Source organism: Neopsephotus bourkii, unplaced genomic scaffold (genome assembly GCF_033783945.1).
Source record: "Neopsephotus bourkii isolate Nb327-2 ecotype Australia unplaced genomic scaffold, CSIRO-AGI_Nbou_v1 NB_855, whole genome shotgun sequence".
Taxonomy (NCBI): domain Eukaryota; kingdom Metazoa; phylum Chordata; class Aves; order Psittaciformes; family Psittacidae; genus Neopsephotus; species Neopsephotus bourkii.
In genome coordinates, this window is record NW_026901351.1 from 807,801 (window position 1) to 827,698 (window position 19,898).

The window sequence follows — 19,898 nt, forward strand, 5'->3', positions numbered from 1 at the left end:
AAAACTTCGAGATCCCTGTCATGATTTCAGCTGATGCAGGAGTACAATGGGAGAAAACATACTGTGAGGAAATTCTCATTTCATTGGCTCTATTGAATAGAACAAGTTCCTGCTCCATGCTGTGGGCTCCCAGTCACTGTGGTGGTATGCATAAATAACAAAGCAGCCTGCAGCCTATGCCATGCCAGGACATGGAAATCAAGAAGTTAAACCTCACATTATACTTACTGCATCATGAAAATAGCCAAAAGAGGCACATCTAAGGTTCCTTGGTAGCTAGTCTGAGGGGGATGAGCTAGGGAGAAACTTCTCAGTTTCGCCCTCAGTGATGTAGGCTGAATGAGTAGCATAAGATGCTTCTAGGTACCATAAGAAAGGATGAGAAGATAATCTGGGCTTCCTCACCAGAACCATGAATACAACCAAAGACAGGCAGAAAGCTAGAGAGGCAGAGAACACAGGGACCAAATCTGCTTCCAGCTTCCCTCAGTGTTTTGTGGAGAGCTGTGAATGAGTTTGTCCTGAGATACCTGATGGTCTCAGCCTTTCCTCTGCTGCACACGGCTCTTGCAGACATGTAAATAGTCTCTAATCTGCATGGAGTTTCTGACTTCTGTTCTGGCTTCCTGTAGGCAGCCACAGACTGTTTCAGCCACTTTCACACAGCCGAATATATTAGGCATGGGTCAGATGAGCAGTGGTTTCTGTTTTCATACATGACTGACATTTGCTGCAGAAGACCACATCCCAGTACAAAACAATACAGGACAATGAACATGTGGATATCCTCCCCACTGCCTGACAGACTGGAAGATAACAGCATATAGCAAAATTCTGTAGGTTCAATGATTTATAAATTCTGGTGATTTAAAATGCCATTTGTGAAAGAGTTTTAAATTAGATTCATGATACTGAAAGCTATTTACACATGCTCTCTAAAGCTTTCCTAAAAGCTACATGGACCTGACCCCTGGGTGGTCTCAACAAGGCGGGAGCACCAGATACAGCAATGCAGGGTGGAGACACTTTGTTTTTCTGGCTTGCATCATCTAATGTGTTTTCGGCATACAATGAAACTGTTTCCTATACAACCATTTGCTTTAAGGGGACTGCTGGTCATATGTGAAACCCTTTAGTACTTTGCTTTATTTTACTTTTGTTAAAGGTAGAATGCTTTATTTATACAGACTAAGGTAAATATTCATTCCCTAAATAAAAAAAACAGGTTTAGTGAAACACATGGTAAAAGAGCTAATTAGATTAGAGGAGATCTCACAGTCCTTCAGCTCTCTGTGGGCTAAGGAAGCCTATGTAACAAGATTAGCAAATTTTCATTGATTTCCTAAAGAAGGTTCAAAAATTAAATATTCCCTGAAGCTGTTTTAAATAGCTGAATTTTCCTTGTTATTCACTGCAGTCTGTATGATATGTAAAATTTCTGGTTTATGTAAATGGGTGTTACCTTTCTGGGAATGATTTATTGAATCAGATGTAAGAATTAGTGTATTGCTTGCATTTAGCCAGAATTAAAGATCTTTATATTTCTAATGAAAAGCTGATCAGTTCAATATATTTCCTGTTGATATTTGCATGTAATCTGTGAGGCAAAAGAACAGGATTCCTGATGTAATTCTTAATTTCTATTTCTTTAGCACAAAACCAGCAGCTCCCTGCATCTGCACCGCTGGGCTATATAGTGGCTTCAATGAGGCCATGATCTCACCAAGCCTCTTAAGTCCCCATTACATGTCAAGTCTGCTGAAATCACAACTACCATTGCTATGCCATGTTCATCTTAATCTTATTCCATGCAAACTTATACTCTTTTCCAATAATACAAAGGGGATTAAAAAGAAAACAATACTATACTGTCTTGAAACTTAGAGTAAAAGAACAAGGATATTTTAAAATTCATTCTCATCTTATGGGAGCCAAATCACATATTAGTTCTCAGGAGGTATAAAGGAGAAAGAAGGTGAAATGGTCCTTAATAGAGGACATTCCTCATTTGAATAGTAGTGACCAAATTTAGATATGCATGACTGGCAGTCCTTCTGGTTAGGTCTCCACTGGTTATTCCCACCTCTGCTTCTGACCATATACACCAGTCAATTCTAGCTGGGAAGAACTGATGGGAATATAATAACATGCTTTCTGCAAATATAGCAAATCCCACTCTTCAGCCTAAATTCTCCTCCAGCGTCAACAGAATCCCTAATTTTGCACATTAAAAAATATTTTCTTCACTGAAGAAGTGCCAGGGATAATCCCCTAACCCCAAAAGTCAAGACTTTCTCAGGGTCACCATCTGACCCTTACATACGTGATTTATTTTTACAGAATAATCATGTTCATGATTATGTTGCTCCCCAAGTCCCGTACAAGGAAGAATCAGTTAATAGGCGGATTAAATCCCACATATTTTAATCTAGGAAAAAGTCCAGCAGTGATAATTCAGGCAACAAGTATAATGCAATATTTCACCAACATTCAGAAATTTATGATGAGACACCATCTCTTTCTCCCCCAGTTTAACAGGGCATCAATGTCATCAGCAGCTGAGAGCTGTATAGGTCAGATTGATGAAGCATACTCTTTAGACTTGTCCAAAGGCAACACAAGAGTACAGGATGCCGTTTGACGACTGGAAAAAGGGAAATATAACCCCCATTTCCAAGAAGGGGAAAATGGATGACCCAGAGAATTACAGACCAGTCAGTCTCACCTCTGTGCCTGGCAAAATCTTGGAGCAGATTCTCCTGGAAGGCATGCTAAGGCACATGAACAACAAGGTGCCTGGTGACAGCCAGCATGGCTTCACTAAGGGGAAATCCTGCCTGACCAATAGAGCAGTTGATGTAATCAACCTGAATTTGTTTAAAGCGTTTGACACTGTCCCACACAACATCCTTGTCTCCAAATTGGAGAGACATCAATTTGATAGGTAGACCATTTGGTGGATAAAGAACTGTCTAGATGACATCACACAAGGAGTTGTGGTCAATGGCTCAATGTCCAGCTGGAGAGTGGTGTCCCTCAGGGATCGGTGTTGGGACCGGTCTTGTTCAACATCTTTGTCACTGACATGGACAGTGGGATTGAGTGCGCCCTCAGCAAGTTTGCTGATGACACCAAGCTGTGTGGTTCGGTTGATATGCTGGAGGGAAGGAATGCCATCCAGAGGGACCTCAACAAGCTTGTGAGGTGGGCTGATGCCAACCTCATGAAGTTTAACCATGCCAGGTGCAAGGTCCTACACCTGGTTCGGAGCAATCCCAGGCACAGCTACAGGTTGGGCAGAGAAGAGATTCAGAGCAGCCCTGTGGAGAAGGACTTGGGGGTGTTGGTTGATGAGAAAATGAACATGAGCCGGCTTCAGTGTGCGCTTGCAGCCCAGAAAGCCAACCGTATCCTGGGCTGCATCAAAAGGAGCGTGACCAGTAGGTTGAAGGAGGTGATCCTGCCCCTCTACTCTGCTCTTGTGAGACCTCACTTGGAGTATTGTGTGCAGTTCTGGTGTCCTCAACATAAAAAGGACATGGAACTGTTGGAACAAGTCCAGAGGAGGGCCACAAGAATGATCAGCGGACTGGAGCACCTCCCATATGAAGATAGGCTGAGAAAGTTGGGGCTGTTCAACCTGGAGAAGAGAAGGCTGCGTGGAGACCTCATAGCAGCTTTCCAGTATCTGAAGGTGGCCTAGAGGGATGCTGGGGATGGACTCTTCATTAGGGACTGTAGTGATAGGACAAGCGGTAATGGGGAAGTTTAGATTTGACATAAGGAGGAAATTCTTTCCTGTTAGGGTGATGAGGCACTGGAATAGGTTGCCCAGGGAGGTTGTGAATGCTCCATCCCTGGTGGTGTTCAAGGCCAGGCTGGAAGAGGCCTTGGGTGATATGGTTCAGAGCGAGGTGTCCCTGACCATGGCAGGGGGGTTGGAACTTGATGATCTTAAGGTCCTTTCCAACCCTAACTATTCTATGATTCTATTCTATGAAAAACAAAAGCAACTAAAACACAGTATATCTTGCTTTCCTAAAAGATGAGAACTATGGGCCAAGTTCAGCTCAAGAGTAGGAAGACACTTCAGCTCCACTGAAGACAAACAAGGATGAAACTGGCCCAAAGTTGTTTGGACTTTCAAAACCTGTTTGTCCAACTTCTATAGGCAGGGTTGACTGTGTGAAAGGATCTCTCTGTGTTGAGCTAAGTGAGGAGAAAACCCCCACCTGTTTAAAGTCTTAATTAGATATTGACACTGCACCCTCACAATGAAACTGAATTAAAACAAGTTCACTTTTAGATAGGTTCTTTATGCTCTGGGATATAATTCCAGTCCCCTACAACTTAATTAGCTAAATATACAAAGTAACCTTCCATCTGGTAGAGTAATTTAACAAGAATAATTGTGCACCACCATAACTCAACGAGACACTGAGGAAAACCATTGAAATGCTATTTCCTTTCCTTTGGAAGAGAATTATGTACAATTTCAGCATGCTTTGCATTTCTAACAGTTAAAGCCAACAGGGAGGTATCACTCTCATTTATATTACTTTCCCATGAGAAAATCAAAAGCAAAGTACAAAGCCTATGCCGTTGTTCATGAATGGCTCTGTAATACTTACTTAGCTTTAGCCAGAACATGTTATTTGGCAGCTAAACCCCTTAATTTAAGTTGTGGGTTTGAACAGATTTTTTAGTGAAACTATGTTTTGCAGGGGTTTGGAAAAGTGCAATCTTTACTAACTAACGTTTTCTATTTTGGATGATTCGATACCATATGATTTCCACTTTTAGCTTCTCTCTCTGTTTCTCTCTTTTTGCCATCTTTTAGATGTTCTTGTTTACTTTCCTAAGAGTTTTCAACTGTCCCTGCCCTAATACAGCGGAATAAAAATACTAGTCCCACTGAAATCAAACAGGACAGTTTCTACTGGCTTCAAAGAGCCTCAGATTTTTTATGCAATATTTTTAACTTATTTATCCAGAATGAATAGACTTTGAGATGCCCATTAAAGCCATTCTGCTTCCTTTTCAATGGACATTATGCTCTTATAATGCTTTAGATTTTAGGACCGCTTTCTTGCTCCTTATTTAAACTGTTTCCTTTAGGTTCAAAAGTCAAAAAGGTGCTTAGTATCTGATTACCTGCTTATCAGAAAGTTACACAAGCTACTTGTTAATGGTAACTTACATAACATTTCTGAAAACATACACAGTTTGTATAAGAAAAAACTTTATGTAACCATATAAAGCAGAACTTTGTAATTCAATTTTGGCTATGCATTGGGTAGTAGAAGGAGAAGACAGTATTTAGACCAAGACTGTATAATTAGTCTAGCCATCAAGAAGGTTCAGTATCTAGCACAGCAGAGTAATTACTAGCAAGAGAGAAAGTGGTATGTATACAGGTAGTGGCACTTTTACTAAAACAGAAATATAGCGAAGAAACTTCATACCAAGGTCATCTTGAAAATGAGTAAGAATCACCCCCATGTAACACCTTCACTTCCTGCAGTTAAAAGTAAGTGCTAAATAAAACATATTAAGAAGAACAACCTGGTTCTGCAGGGAAGTCTATGATGATGAATCCTGGTGATGACTCCTGTTGAATCCCTGTGGAGACTCTGACTGCTTTCATGATACCAAAGTATACCTATGCAAGTTCTTTTCTCTCTGAAGTGTCATCAAGCCTGCCCCTACCATTCCTTTTTTTTTTTTTTTTTTCAGTTTTAAGCTATCTCAAAATATTTCCCCTCTAACTGGAGCTAAATTAGAGTGACAGGACAGCCCTCCTCACCACCAGGTTAGGAGACTACAGAACCCTGACAGACCTGAACCCTGACAGACCTGAGATGACTGCAGCCCAGCACAGTAGCTACAATGGTATTACATTTCTTTAGAGTTGCTGGCTCCCAGGGGTTGAACTCTGTTTTGGCTTGTGCATTACATGAATCTGGAAGAAGCTGTTAACAACAGTTTGCTTCAGATTCACTCTTCAATTGCAAGTGAAAGTTTCTTCTCTAAAACCTCTTGCTACTCATTATGCCCTCTCACGTGAATTTAGGAAGGCTAAAAATGTCTGGTGATAAATGGGAAGAGAAGTCAAGAAAAAGAAGGGCTGGGAATCAGGACACTTTTTTTTTTGTTGTTCCTTCTCACTGTGTTAAGTAAGCACTGGTGTCTTCCTTTGGGCACATGTCCTAGTCCAAATTTGTCAAGACTGTTCATTAACCCAGGAAAACAAGGACTCTGAAAGGCAGGAATATTTAGCACCCCTGAAAAATGGGATAGAATGAGAAGAACTGCATCATGTTTGCTTTGTTTCCCTGCTTCAATAAACAAAGTATCTCTCCCATTTATTGTGCTCACTCATAAACTTGGAGAAAAATAATGCTTCTCTCTACTGAGCATGACTTACTTGTTTTGGTAGATAGGGTAATTGAAGGTTTGCAGTCCTCTAAGCCTTTTTTTTTTTAATCATTTTTACTGAAGACCAAAACAAATCCAGCTTTTTCATATACTGTTACTTCACAGGAGAGTGTTTTCTTAGAAAATGCAAACAGAAATGGAATTTAGTGGCACAAAAAGGAAAGGAAGAAAAACTTTCAGACACAACCTGGTCTTTTCAGTTTCAACTGCTCCTGTAACTGAGACACTAAGTGAAGAAAGAATGGAAAGGAAATATTCTAATTATTTTTGTTTTTAATTACATCTTCTGAGTTCTCATTCAAGAATCTTTCACTCTCATTACACCAGAGCTATGCTGCTATTCTACTGCCTAATCAGGTTAACGTACTATGGTTTTCACAGAGTGACCTTCATGACTGTGCAGCACAGAATTCTTCCTCTCTTTCATCACAATATTAAGCAGTTCTTCATCTCCTCTTTTTTTCTATATGAAATTACACGATTTCCCTCCTCCAAGCAAGAACCTTGTGCTACTTGCTGTTTAAAAAAAAAAAAAAAGCTACATTTCCATTGAGCATGCTTCCAATTTCTGGAAAGCAAGCTGCAAACATTTTCTTAAATAGTACTATTGTGAGTTATCTTCAGATCCCTAAGCAGAATGAAAGCTGTAAGCTTACAACTCCATCAGCAAGGATTCAACTGGCATGAACCCAAAAAACCCCACAGTAATAGACAGTGATCAGCAATCCCATTCTACCATGATTGTGCTAAACTCAGGTAAAAAAACCCACATTTTATACTTCATATGATGATGTCCCCAGGAATTTCTTCCAATAAAGCCAAAACTCAAAAGGAAAAATGCATAAATTCCACCTATAGCAACATTTTTAGAAAACATTCAGCTTCGGTTAGAGAGCTAACCTTCACTGGAATTTACTGGCTTCTGCTGGTTTGCATCAACACTTGCACACAGAAAAAGAAATGTTACGGATTGAAGAAAATGCAAATATTATGGCCATTTCCCAAAATTTCTGCATGTATTTCCACAAGGTAAGAAAAAAAAGCCAAACAAAAACCAAAACCTTTTCTTGAAAAGAACTTATACCTTATCAAACCCATGTTGTTTGCTCCATTTTTGTTAGTTTTATAGTAACCTCATCAAGCATATAATATTTTTCCTGATTGATAGGCATAGAATGATGGAACTGAACAATCAGAAGTTCCCTGTAGTAAATGATCAGGTCTTCAGAAGCACACAGTTCCCATCCCAGCTCTTACAAAAGTCAGTATGAATTTCAAAAGTGTTCAGTAATAGGGAGGAATTTTCAAACCTCTCTGGGTAATTTAGACACATTAGTCTCATTGAAAGTTAGTGAGCCATGTGCTGATCATACTTTTGGGTGCTTTGCAGAAAACACAAGTTATGACTGGTATCCATGGTGAAAGTTGTGGGCATTTAAAAAATTTGATCTTAAGCTGTTTCGGCTACATTCTGTTCTTAGCTACCGATGTGTAGCTTCTCCTTATGGTATATTCATCTGTCCAATGAAGCAATAGCTCCCCTTGCTCTGCTCTTTTGAAAGTCTGTCAACACAGAGCATCTGAATGCAGCTGTGCAAAGCGCTGTATATCCTGGCCTCTAGCCTCTAGGACAGTCCCAATCCTCGATGCAACTGAGCTGAGTGAAGCCCACAGCCAACAAATTCTGCTGCATCTTGTACAGAAAGGAATAATCCACACAGCTAAGTGAGTTACTGAGTAACAACAATCACTGCACTAGGATGTTAACTCTGTTACCTAACTCTAAACATAGAAAGAGCAAGACTGAAGTCTTTCCCTAGTTATTTATTATGTATTTTTCCCTATCTATGTATCCCAACAATCTAAATGCTAGAAGAGTAAAAGCTGCTAAGAATATCTTCCTCTTTACTATAGCCTCTCTGAATTAATTTTTAAAAGATTAATAAGGAGATGCATACTTTAAGGCTAATTAAGCAAAGGTTAAATAGATTCCTGAACAAGAAAGTGAACAAGAAAGAATCAGTGACCCCTTAGCACTGAAAAACATATTAGGATATCAGGAGAGAATCATTCAGCTTTGCTGCCCATTGAATCTGTCCTTAGAGCAACCGATTCAATCAGAATTACCTTCCAACAGCATTATATTGAAGTAGGAGAAGAGAAAGATAGATCTGCGTGTTATACTATGAATATGAAAAGTAAAACTGAGAAGCAAAACTGTGATTAAAATCCACCACAGGTAATCCTTTCTTAAGGCTGAAAGGAACGTAAGGTCTGCTTTCATATGAATCGCTGACTTCACGCAGGTTCAGCAACACAGAGGGTTTACCAGGAGCCAGTGGCAATAAGCGTTCATAGCCTAAAGGAAAGGAAAAGAGGTTCACCCCTCATGGCAAAGGTCAGATTTCTGCAGGCTTATAGCCTGTCTATATACATGAGTGTTCGTGGAACATCTTTGTCTAGTAAGGTCCCATGAGGATGACACAGGCTCCACAATGTCCCCTCTGCCTGGAGGATGGCCCTATAACCACCCAGATCAGTTTAGGGTCATTTGACTTGTGTCAATCTGGTTCCTGTTGCTTTTACTCTCAACCTGATGAACAATCATTGCAACCTTTGTGGGCTGTTGCTGAAGGCTGGAATTGAACAGCTCTAGTATACATAAAAACTGGATGTGTAAACAGGATATTTAACCAGTTGCTATTTTCATGGATGTGGAGAGCTATCAAATATACTCCCTTGTTAAGATACATATTGTATACTTAATTTATATATGCTTATCAGAATCACTATGTAAATGTCATAGAAAAGGTTGTGCTAATGATTATATTAGCATTTGTCTATTTACTCTGTAGATATCTTTTCAGAGAGTCATCGTGCCCTTTGTTCAATTTTGGAACTGATGCACTGCATGCCCAAATATTTGGAATAACATATAGAAAACATCTGGATTTAATTATATTATAGTCCTCTTATGCAGACAATGGGAATTGAATTAAGGAATATTTTGAAACCCCCACAGAGATATAAAAGTATTAGCAGCTGCAGGAGAACTTTACTGTTACAATGTTTGAAAATGTTTTGTTTTACAGATCAACAGTCTGACACATCATAAATATCAATCATAACATTTAAGATCTACAAACATGGAAGAAAAATTAAAACTTGCATTACAAAAACATGTAGATGAATTTAGAGAATTTAGAAGATGTTGAGTATGTCCTTTCACTTTAAAAATGAAAATGTATATTCTATTGGCACAGAAAATATATGTTGTACAGTGGTATTAAGCAGAGAACCACATAAGAGCTTACTGTGGCTGAACAGCCTGAAGAAGATTTTATAGAAACTTATATTGCCACCATATTGTACAAAAAGTAATTCAGCTAGAATAAATCAGCATTTTGCTTTTCATGCTTTCATTCCTTTGAAAATATCTGGGGATATGAGCTTTGAGTCTGCCCCGAAGTATTAGATAAAGACTGGATTTTCTTTCTGAATGTATTCTGGTTCCAAATGCCACTTCTTTTCAAGTCAGTACCAGTTTTGCAGTTAGTTTTCAATCTCCCAGTGGCTAAATCTTACTCAAAGACTGTTAGCACAGTAGGGGGTCAGACTTTCTCTCTGAATGTAACTATATCACTCAACAGCAGACTCATGCAATAAGCGATCTAATGTTTTCTTTTCTTTTCTTTTTTTTTTTTTTCTCTCCTCTTTTTAGTGTCTCCCTGCATTCCTGGATACTAGTCAGTGCACCAAGGACCCGAGGCAACAGCCACATGGACTCTACCACCATCCTTCCAGCTTTCTTCATGGTGCAGAAAAAGTCAAGACTGCAGTTCACCTGCTGTCAAGACAAAAGGTTCAGTTGCTACATCCTCTGAAACACTTAAATGAAAACGTTCTTGTACAGTATTACATATTTCTATGTGTAAAAAGCAACAAAAAAGTGTGCATGCCTGTGTATGCAACTTTGACAACCAATGACATAAGATATAATATTAATCCAAGTCCTCCTTTCCATGAATTCCCCTAAAAATGTCCTGAAAAACATTCTCTAAAGGGAGCACACCATCTGAAGGCAAATATTGTACCTACCATGCAAAACAGAAAGAACTAGAAGTAATACAGAAACAAACTAAATAATGCTATAAAAGACCCATGAAATGATGGTCTGTTTAGAAACTAAATTTATCAGGACTGAAGCTTGCACTAGCTGTTAAGTGTTGGGAAACACCAACTCCTGATACCATCTGGTCTTCACCTTGTACAGATGCAGTCAGGATCTTTCAACTTACCTATAGTATTGTCCTGAACAGGCTTTGTGGACTAAGATACATGCCTTGCTGATGATCAGCCTGGTTAAAGTAAAGGGCAGGAGAATTGCTGGGTAAGGGGCTTGAATAAACTACACTAACTCACCCGTTTTACGAAGAGGAAAATCATCCTTGGCATCCTGTGCTCCTGGTAAAGCGTATTTGTACGGTGGCGAGGCCCCGCTCAGGGGTGGAGAGCTTTGATCCAGTGAAGTATGGTGGGCAGCCCTGCAGCAGACATAGAGGTCACAAATTAGCAGTCACTGAGGTGACCAGCAGTAACTATCTACACATGTTGTACACTTTTCTCAGCTGTGTTTATGTTCTTGTTCATCTAAGTGTGCACAAACCACAGGCTCATGTAACCAATTTCACTTTTACAGTAAGTTACGGAACTCCTCGGGATTCCCAAGAAAGCGGTTTTTGCACTCATTATAACAGTCACACAGGATAAGAGTAACATTGACCTACAGACAGGATCTGTCACCAGTTTGGGGAATTGACCATTTTAGACTCCTGCATTTTAATATGAATCAGCTGGGGCACAGCAAAAACCATTTACATCTTGTTTATCACATACAAATAGATGTACATTGATCCAAGCCTCTTCTATCAAAATCTGGGGGATTTTCAGGGCAGGAGGGCTTGTATAAAACTAAGCAGGATTACTGAGCTCTTCTTATCTGCTGAAAATAAAAAGCAAACTATTTAGTGGACAAGGCAAATAAAACCTTGCAGGTAAGTTCAGTTTGTGAGTTTTGCAAGCCCACCACTCTACAGCACGTAGCATTCATATCAGCAGAAGAGTTCCAAGCTGAAGAGTGCTTTCTGACAACTGCTGGATGAAAGAAATAGTGTGGGCACATCTTTCTGAACACAGAAACTGCAAATTGCAAAGAAACTGCATCATTTGGCCAGAGAGGGAAAATTTTAAGCTTTGTGTTTATCTAAACACAATTTTACTTGGCCTTTTACAGAGACTCTATCTTCCCAGCGTAGTGTGGTTAATCAATACTACGACTCTGTCAAAAGGGGCACTACCATAAGAAGTACTACATTTCCTAGTGTAGCAGAAGACACCCTCTGCAGAACTTTTTGTTCTCACTCATCTGAAGACTCAAGAACTAAGCTTAGATTATTAGTCCAGGAATCTTAAGTACTCAATTGAATTTTACACATTATTTGGGAACCAAAAATAGTGTATCTCTACCAGAAACAATGTAACTATCTATTAAATCATGTTAACACAATGCTCTGGTTAGCTCACAACGGAAACTCCAAATGAAGACCTTCAGTAATTCCTGTTAAAAAGCACAAAATGGAAATCTAGTGTACAATATGCATTTCTGTTTGTCCTACTGAAGATCAATTCAGGTGTAACATTGAAGTATTTCAGAAATGCAGTGAGTTAATTTTGTTGGATTGACTTATGTGTCTGTTGTAAAAACTGTAAACTCTTAAAATGTTGGGGGTTGGAGCTAGATGATCTTAAGGTCCTTTCCAACCCTAACTATTCTGTGGTTCTGTGTTAATAGGCCCATTCTAGGATTCAAAAAAATCACTTGTTTCAATGGCCTAAGCAGATACTTATCAAGGCCAAGACATCATAGGAATAAGCAGCTTTGCATTCTAAAATCCATTTAAGTAAGAAAAGTCAAATGACTTCTATCCTTCTCAAAATCCTTGTGAGTTACTTAAACCATTCAAGTACATTCAAGTAACCTCACTGAAAAGCAGCATCTCTTCAGAAGAAGGAACAAGGTATGTGATAGATTCAAAACCCAAGTAAATAAAACACAAGCTGTTCTAACTGCAAAAACTTGAAGAGACTATGAAAAATGACATGTATAGTTGTAAAATTTGCAATAGCATCGATATGAAGCAGCTGAAATAAGAAGTTAATATAAATTTCTGACAGCATCTTGTTCTGTACAGTTCTTGTGTCTGAGCACTGAGTACTCTTCAGTTCAAGCAGAAATATTACACTTCTAGCTTTCTGCTAACTTCTTGGTTGAACTTCTGTTTTGTTCTAAAGGCAGTCTCTCAATACCCCTGCTGGAGAAGCATTGTGGCAAGTTTTAACAGATACCTAAACAAGACAAGGAAGCAGCTTAATACTGAACATACGTGTACCAGAGCTTGGGGTGGCGGCTCATGGAATGATTCTTCCCATTTGCTGGAGAGTCTTTTGTTGCCGATTTACTCAACAGGAACTCTTGAAGTTTCTGCTTCACTTCTGTACTGGCCACTGCCCCTAAGACACACAGAGTTAAACACATCTTATCTTTCCTTGAAAAAAACAAAACAAAACAAAAGCCAAAACATAAGAGCGAGCCCATATCTTACTGCTGGAAGTGTTGTAAACTATAAAAATACTGGTGGAAATCAGTCTAAATGAGATAACATTTGAATTAAATGCATGCCTGTAGAAGACTGAAGTTGGCCATAACCCAGCTATCCAGTGGAGTCATAAGGAATATTTCAACAGTTGCTGAGGTCATTTATCCAGGACCAGATGTATCTGAAGAATTTAAATTATTTCCTAATAATTCCCAAATACAAAACCAAGGATAGAACTAAAAAGACAATGACAAAAGGTCACTTGGAGTTTGCAGAAAAGAATGCATTTTTAATCTTTTAGTAAAGTAATAGCCCAGCAAAACTGCCCTCTGAACCGTGCAAAAAGAGACAGTAGTGAGCCTTTTTATTCAAGCCATTTGAAAAGCTTGTACCTGTGATGCCTAGAAGACAAACAACAGTCTGAAAAATGAGTCTTTGTTAATAACTCTACTCTTATGACACAAAACCAACAGAAAGACCAAAACACCAGGAAGACACAGTTCATTTTGACCTCTCTTGGTGGCTAATTCAATACAGTACAAGAAGTAGGGCATGCCAATTTCAGATTAAACTGCCAATTCCTACTTACAGCTTGGGACATGCTTCTTTACTAAGAGCCATATTAGTCTTCATAAAAACAGCACATGAAGAAAAAAAAATCTTTAGCCTTCCGTAAACAGTGAAAAACGGAAGAAAAAAACATCTCTTTCAAAATGGCATCACCAAGGGATATTGATACTGTAAATATTTGGTTACTCAACCCTGACACAGCACACCTAGGTGATGAGCATGTGCCCCTGTGACCTAGTTCCTATAAAATACCTCTATTACCCTTCAGCTTCAGACCCAACTCCCCTCCCTGCACCTTCGTTCCCTCCTCTACTCATTAAGTAGACCAGCAGCAATGCAAACACTGGGACTGGGCCTGGGGGTCACAAGTGCTGCTCGGCTGGCTGCTACATACTGAACAGCGACCCAGAAAGGCAAACTAAGATGGAAACCATTAATTTCACTGCTCCTCCTTTGGTGGGAGCACTAGTAAAGCCAGACTTTCATATGGAGGCTCATTTTTCATACCACTTACAGGAACCTTTTATTCCTGTAGTGGGTTGGTAATGCTTTCAAGTATTCATTATTCACCGAAGTACTAGAAGCATCATGGACACCTTAATTTCTAAAGCCTACAATATGGCACACCTACAGCTGTTGAACTGCTACATTTTTCCACCCAAGTAAAAGAGGCAAGAATGTAATGTACGGTTTTTTTCCTGCTTCAGTCTTTGCCAGTTAATTCTTGAGGTCATTTAGCAGGGCAAGTAACAATATCTGCTCATGGCAGCTTCATTTTGAATACCTTCATGATGTACTTCAACCTGATTTTTAAACTGACCTCACTAAGGAGAATTATTTGTATGTGTCTCCCTCTAGTGATCACCAAATCCCAGCAGCATACTTTGTCATTTGCCTTAGAGCAGTGTATGAACTAAAAATAACTTTTAGCTGGGATACATTAAAAGGCATCAAAACCAAACACAAGGTAGTTTGAAAAAGTACTAGCAAAAGTGTTAAAAAGTTTCAGCCAAAGACATTCTTAAATATTTTATATTTCCAACCTTCAAACAATATTTGAATTAGCATGTAATTTCTTTTTTTGTTTTGTTTTTTGTAGTGCTTTCTGCATTGGGAAATAACCTCTGCAGAAAGAAGTTCTCATGTGAAGCTTTAGGCTTTCAGATTCTCTCCTTATAAAAAGAGTTAGATTCTTGAGAGGCATATATACGGGTCTGTCAAAACGTGCTTTCCTGCATTCAGCCAAGTCTGCACATAACAACTATGAGTTTCTGTGATCGCAGGAGGTGGCCCTGCCTTTCTGCAAGCACAGCCTCGTCTTCTCTAGTTGTGTATTTTACACAGTAACAGGCTTGCTTCAGGTTCCTGTTCATGGTCTATTCTGTCTGAGAGAAAGCAAAGGGAAACAGATTAATTTCTTATTAGAATTCATGGTACATTGGCTCTCTTACTTTCTCGGCCTCTTTCTTTGCCTCGGAGGGGAGGAAGCTGTTGTTCCCTGCGATGCCTCTCCAGCTCCTGCTCTTGTCTCTGCTGCTCCAGTTTCTGCTCTTTTTCAATGAGTTCTTGCTGTTGTTTAATGGCTAGGAGTTCCTGTTGTAACTTGCACAGAACAAAAAGACATGAGAAAGTGCAGTTTGCACTGTTTTCTTGGTCACTCTTGGCTAAAACACCCCCCCTGAATAACTCAGTAACAGTGCCTGATTTTGTGCTTACACTTCTGTTCACCTCTTAACTGAATTTCCCCAGTCTCTGAAGCAGGATAGTGCATTACTGGCTGTCATAAAATGAACCCTAATGTCAGGTAGCAGCCTGCTGCTCTGGTTTCACTTCTTTCTCTTTTGGCAAAAATGCCTGGAAGCTTCACAAGGTTCTTTGCCAATGCATGACCCAACTCTGGCTGCTGTTCTCTGCTGCGTTTGTCAGCTCCACTGAGTGGAATCAGTACAGTAGCATAATGGCAAGTAGATCAGAAGGAAAAAATGAAAAGAAGGGCAAGATTGTAAATTCACAGTCAAAATCCATTATAGCAATCCTACTATAGGGCATGTAATCCCATAAATCATTTACTTTCTACATATTATGAGAGGCAGCCCAGAGAAGAGTGAAAACACAACACTCTCAGGGCCTGCCTCCATTTTACAAATGCAGATATTATGCACTTGCCCATCAATCTGATTTGTGGTCAAAAACTCAAATAGTAGCTCAAAAAAAGCAGTCTCTTAATATACTCAAAACCTGCACATACAGGAAAGAAAGCCATATTGAAGTCTGGCTGAAAAAACAGGTTTGTAAAATAGGTTGTTTGATTTTCTGAAGACGTGGTGGCTTCACAAGCTTGATGATTCTCATAGTACTGCCTTGGTCTACTGTTAGCAACTCACTGGTAGGTGCTAGCAGTTTTGCTTGAAAAGGATTTTATCACCCAAATGCAGAGAAATAAGCACTCAAACACCATCTCTCAGTCACAGCCAGCCTTTCAGGCATGTTCCCTTTTCATGCCTGTCTAAGCATATTCAGCTTTCAGATAAGCAAGGGATAAATGAAAAATGTTGCTACCTTAATGTGCTCCTGGAGCTGGGCCTGATGCTGGCGGGTCAGGTTTTCATGCTGCTTCTGAAACTCTGCAATCAGCAGTTGTTTCTGAATTTGCTGCTGCTGCTGGATCAGAAGTAGCTCCTGCTGTAGCTGCTTTTCACGCATAATTGGGTCCACCATAGGAACCATCATCCTGAGGTCAGTTCGCAAGTCTAATGGTGAGATAGGCTCTAATCCCACGGCAACCTCTGGCTTCACATCCACTGTGGGAAGAAAACAACAAAACATACACATATATAACTGGAGAAGGAGAATAGAGATCGTTCCCGCTGGGGAAAAGACCAATTTAAATCAAAGACTTCTTCAATGTATAGACCTAACAAAATACTAAGGCAATGCAAACTTCAGACATTCCTGCTAGCAACTGGAGATTTTACAAATGATCTTATCAGTTTTTTTCCATCCTCTGCATAAAATACTGCCTGATTAACATCCTGCTAAGCAGACTAACAAGTAACCCAGTTCTAAAACCATGTCTCAGCCTAACAGAGCAACGTTTAGTGAGAAGCTCTTAGGTATTATTAATGCCTCACAATAAAGGCAGGGCACTTCTTCAGTGTCAGATGACAACCTTCCAGTTTGCACTGCATTACAAGAGATTTTCCAAAGCCAGTGTGTAGATTTTCTGAGGTTGGTGTTGCACATGAATAGCTACACAATGTGACAGAGCTACTGCATGTAAATATACATAGGAACAACACATATAAAATTAGGAAATAAAAAAATAATTTGACACAAACCAAGAAGTTTTAATACAGCTTTTTGGAAAGGAAACACCATGCTTGGTTTAGACATAATACACTATACACAGTAAGAAAATAAAAATGTCTTGAATTATTCCATTTGTTGCAGCAAGGGAATACATTGTTAATCCAGCATTAAAGTCTTTAATGAAGAATCCTGTTTCCTTCTATCTATTTTAATCAAAGGAACTAAATAGCAGCAGAAGAGAGAGATTTGATGATTTTCAATACAATACATGTAAAGCTCAGGTTTTCACACCTACTGAAGACAGACTGCAGCTTTATCTGTTTCAAAAGAACAAAAAAACTAGCAAGCAACATTTCTACAAGAGCAAAATAAACAGTAGCTGAGGGTCTCTGCTGAAGTTCAGCAGTTCTGATTCCATCCACGAGAGGACAGTGGAACACAAACACATCCACTCTTGCTACTGCTCCCCTATCTTCTTTGGAAAGCAAGATTATTAACTGAAAACAAACATGCTGTCGCAAACGACTAGAGAACAAGATTTAAAGCATATTTTGTCCTTTTGCTCTGCTACCACTGTATCTGTTTTCAAGGAGAAGACCAAAATGAAACAAATATTCTAGCAAGCAGTAAAATCGCAGCAGCAAAAGTTGAAACTGCAGCAAAATGGAGAACTGAACTGTAACTGTAGGATCAAATCTATTAGTAAAGAGTTTTATAACACAAGAGACAAGATACCAATGTCTTCTGCCGAACATATTCTTCTAAAAAAAAAAAAAAAGAATCTGGAAACATAAAATTTTCTGCGTTGTTTTGGTTCTTTTTATTTTATTTTTAATACTAGTCACCGTTATTGTAAACCTTAGAGTATAATCTGCCTTCTTAACCTGCTATTCCAACAGAATGATTGTATCTAAGTGCTTACTTTTGTTCTGAGACTAATCACTGAATTACAAAAAATCACCTTTAACTTAACAAAAACTACTTGTGATTATAAATAATTGCCACAAACCAAGAGAAGTGGACAGGCAAACCCCCAGCTTTTCATCCATTTATTCAGCAGCAATCCACATTCCATTTGTCTAGACTAAATATAGCCACGTTTATACAAGAAATCTATAGTGCTTGCAGAAAGCAGAGCAAAGACATGAATATTTCATCAAACTCAGAGAGAAATGGCAATCAGCAAATTGACAGCAAACCGTGTAGGCTGACTGGCCCTCCAGATAAGTCTCCAGTACTTGGACAATGGCTCATTGCCTGCAAGTCACAATCTTATCATCAGTGCTCTATTTTTAACATTAATTGCACTGTAGGTGACAAAGGCTTATCATGTTTAAAGTGGAGAGACGGATTTTCTTACATATTCTGTGACAGGATAATAAGCCTTACTAGAAGAAGTAATAGTAACTGGAGCTCAGCAAACCCTGCAGGGTCTGGTTTGCAATAGTGTTTGCAAACTAAACCCTGCAGGGTTTAGTTCAGAATAGTGTTTGCACTGCAGTTTTTTCCACAGATACTGGCTACAAATCCACCCCTACAAGTCTGCATGTTGATTCAGGCTGATTATACTTCCTATCTCTGATGAGCATCCCACTTCTTCATTTTCAGAGCACTTATGCATGAGGGCTGGCCTCCAGTTTTTTCCAACAATGGACATTTCCTTCTGCTATTAGTAAAACGTACAACTGAAAGCAGGCTCAGCCTGGTGAGATTCACATTTTCAAGAATTTTTACACACTCAGATAATAAATCTGGTTCTGGAATATCTATTTCATCGAGTTCAACCTTACCTTAACCCTTAACATGGGAGAAAATAAATATTATGGTAGTTCTAGACTGAATCCACAGAAATCAATACATGATCTCTAATGTCACTTAAATGCCAATGTTTACTGACAAATAAAGACAAGCATTTATTTCCTGGCATAACTATTGCGAGCAAGAAGGTTACCTCCCCAGTGCTACTAATAACTGCTGACATAGAGAATACTAACTTCTGGGGGTAACTACTGTCTTAGAACTGTAATAGCTAATAGTTGGCTGAATAGTCAACCTCATAAACAAGGAACTATAAAATCATCAATCAAACCAAATTGTTTGCTACTGTCTGTTAGGTGGTCTTAATGCCACAGGACATTTACAGTCTTTTTACTTGTTACCAGCTGACAAGAAAGAGACAAAGCAGCCTTGTGAAGCTACACCAGTGTGAAAAATGTGTAATGGAGCAGAGAATCAGAATTAGTGTCTTTAAAAGCTTTGACTTTCAGCTGAAGCATCTTTCCCCCCACCACTACCCCAATGCAATTTTAAGTCTCAAAAGAGCAAAGTTGATGCAGGATGTTTATTCTCATCAGGGCTTTTCATGTTTTCTCACCACTCCCCCCAACAGATATATGTATTTTTCAGTAGGAAAGGAATGCTCTGATCAGTTCCCTCAACTTCCGAACATCATGAGAAGCAGTGGGATGCAAGACTATAACAAAAGGACTTGTCAAGACATTAGCCAAAGGAGGAAAAGAATGGATAATGAAAGAAAATATTAATCAGAACTTGATGAAGACTAACTTCACTTTAAGGAGCCTTGTTCTGCAGGATTTCCAGTATCACCACTGGAGGGAGGCTGTAGTAGGTACAATTCAAAGTGGGAACCTGCCGGCACTCTCCCCACTGCAGTCTGGAGCAGATCCTTCCCTACAGCTCTGTCAACTACACAGCAAGCCAGGGATTCCTCTGTAAGGTTAAATAAAAGACAAGCTCTTTGAGCTCTTGTCAGCTGCAGTGAATACAACAGTAGGCTGCAGAATATTAACTAAAAACGTTACTGAAAACTTGGTGATTTCAGGAAACATGCCAAAATTTGAGTAGGAAAATATTTAGTTTTCAGATACAACACACTGCAAAAGGCATATGTATTTATTTTTCCTA

At 39.2% G+C, this 19,898-nt stretch overlaps 1 protein-coding gene across 5 annotated transcripts in view; it reads right to left on the reverse strand.

The window, feature by feature from the left end:
- HDAC9 (histone deacetylase 9) overlaps nt 1-19,898 on the reverse strand; it is a 451,614-nt gene that overhangs the window by 211,805 nt on the left and 219,911 nt on the right. For 4 of the 5 annotated variants that reach the window (XM_061356435.1, XM_061356432.1, XM_061356433.1 and 1 more), the window contains 4 exons: nt 16,224-16,465; nt 15,116-15,266; nt 12,882-13,008; nt 10,861-10,982 (listed from right to left, as the gene is read on the reverse strand). In XM_061356435.1, the coding sequence (XP_061212419.1) occupies nt 10,861-10,982; nt 12,882-13,008; nt 15,116-15,266; nt 16,224-16,465 (642 nt within the window). The remainder of the gene's footprint in view (nt 1-10,860; nt 10,983-12,881; nt 13,009-15,115; nt 15,267-16,223; nt 16,466-19,898) is intronic. The other variant, XM_061356436.1, reaches the window with a different exon arrangement.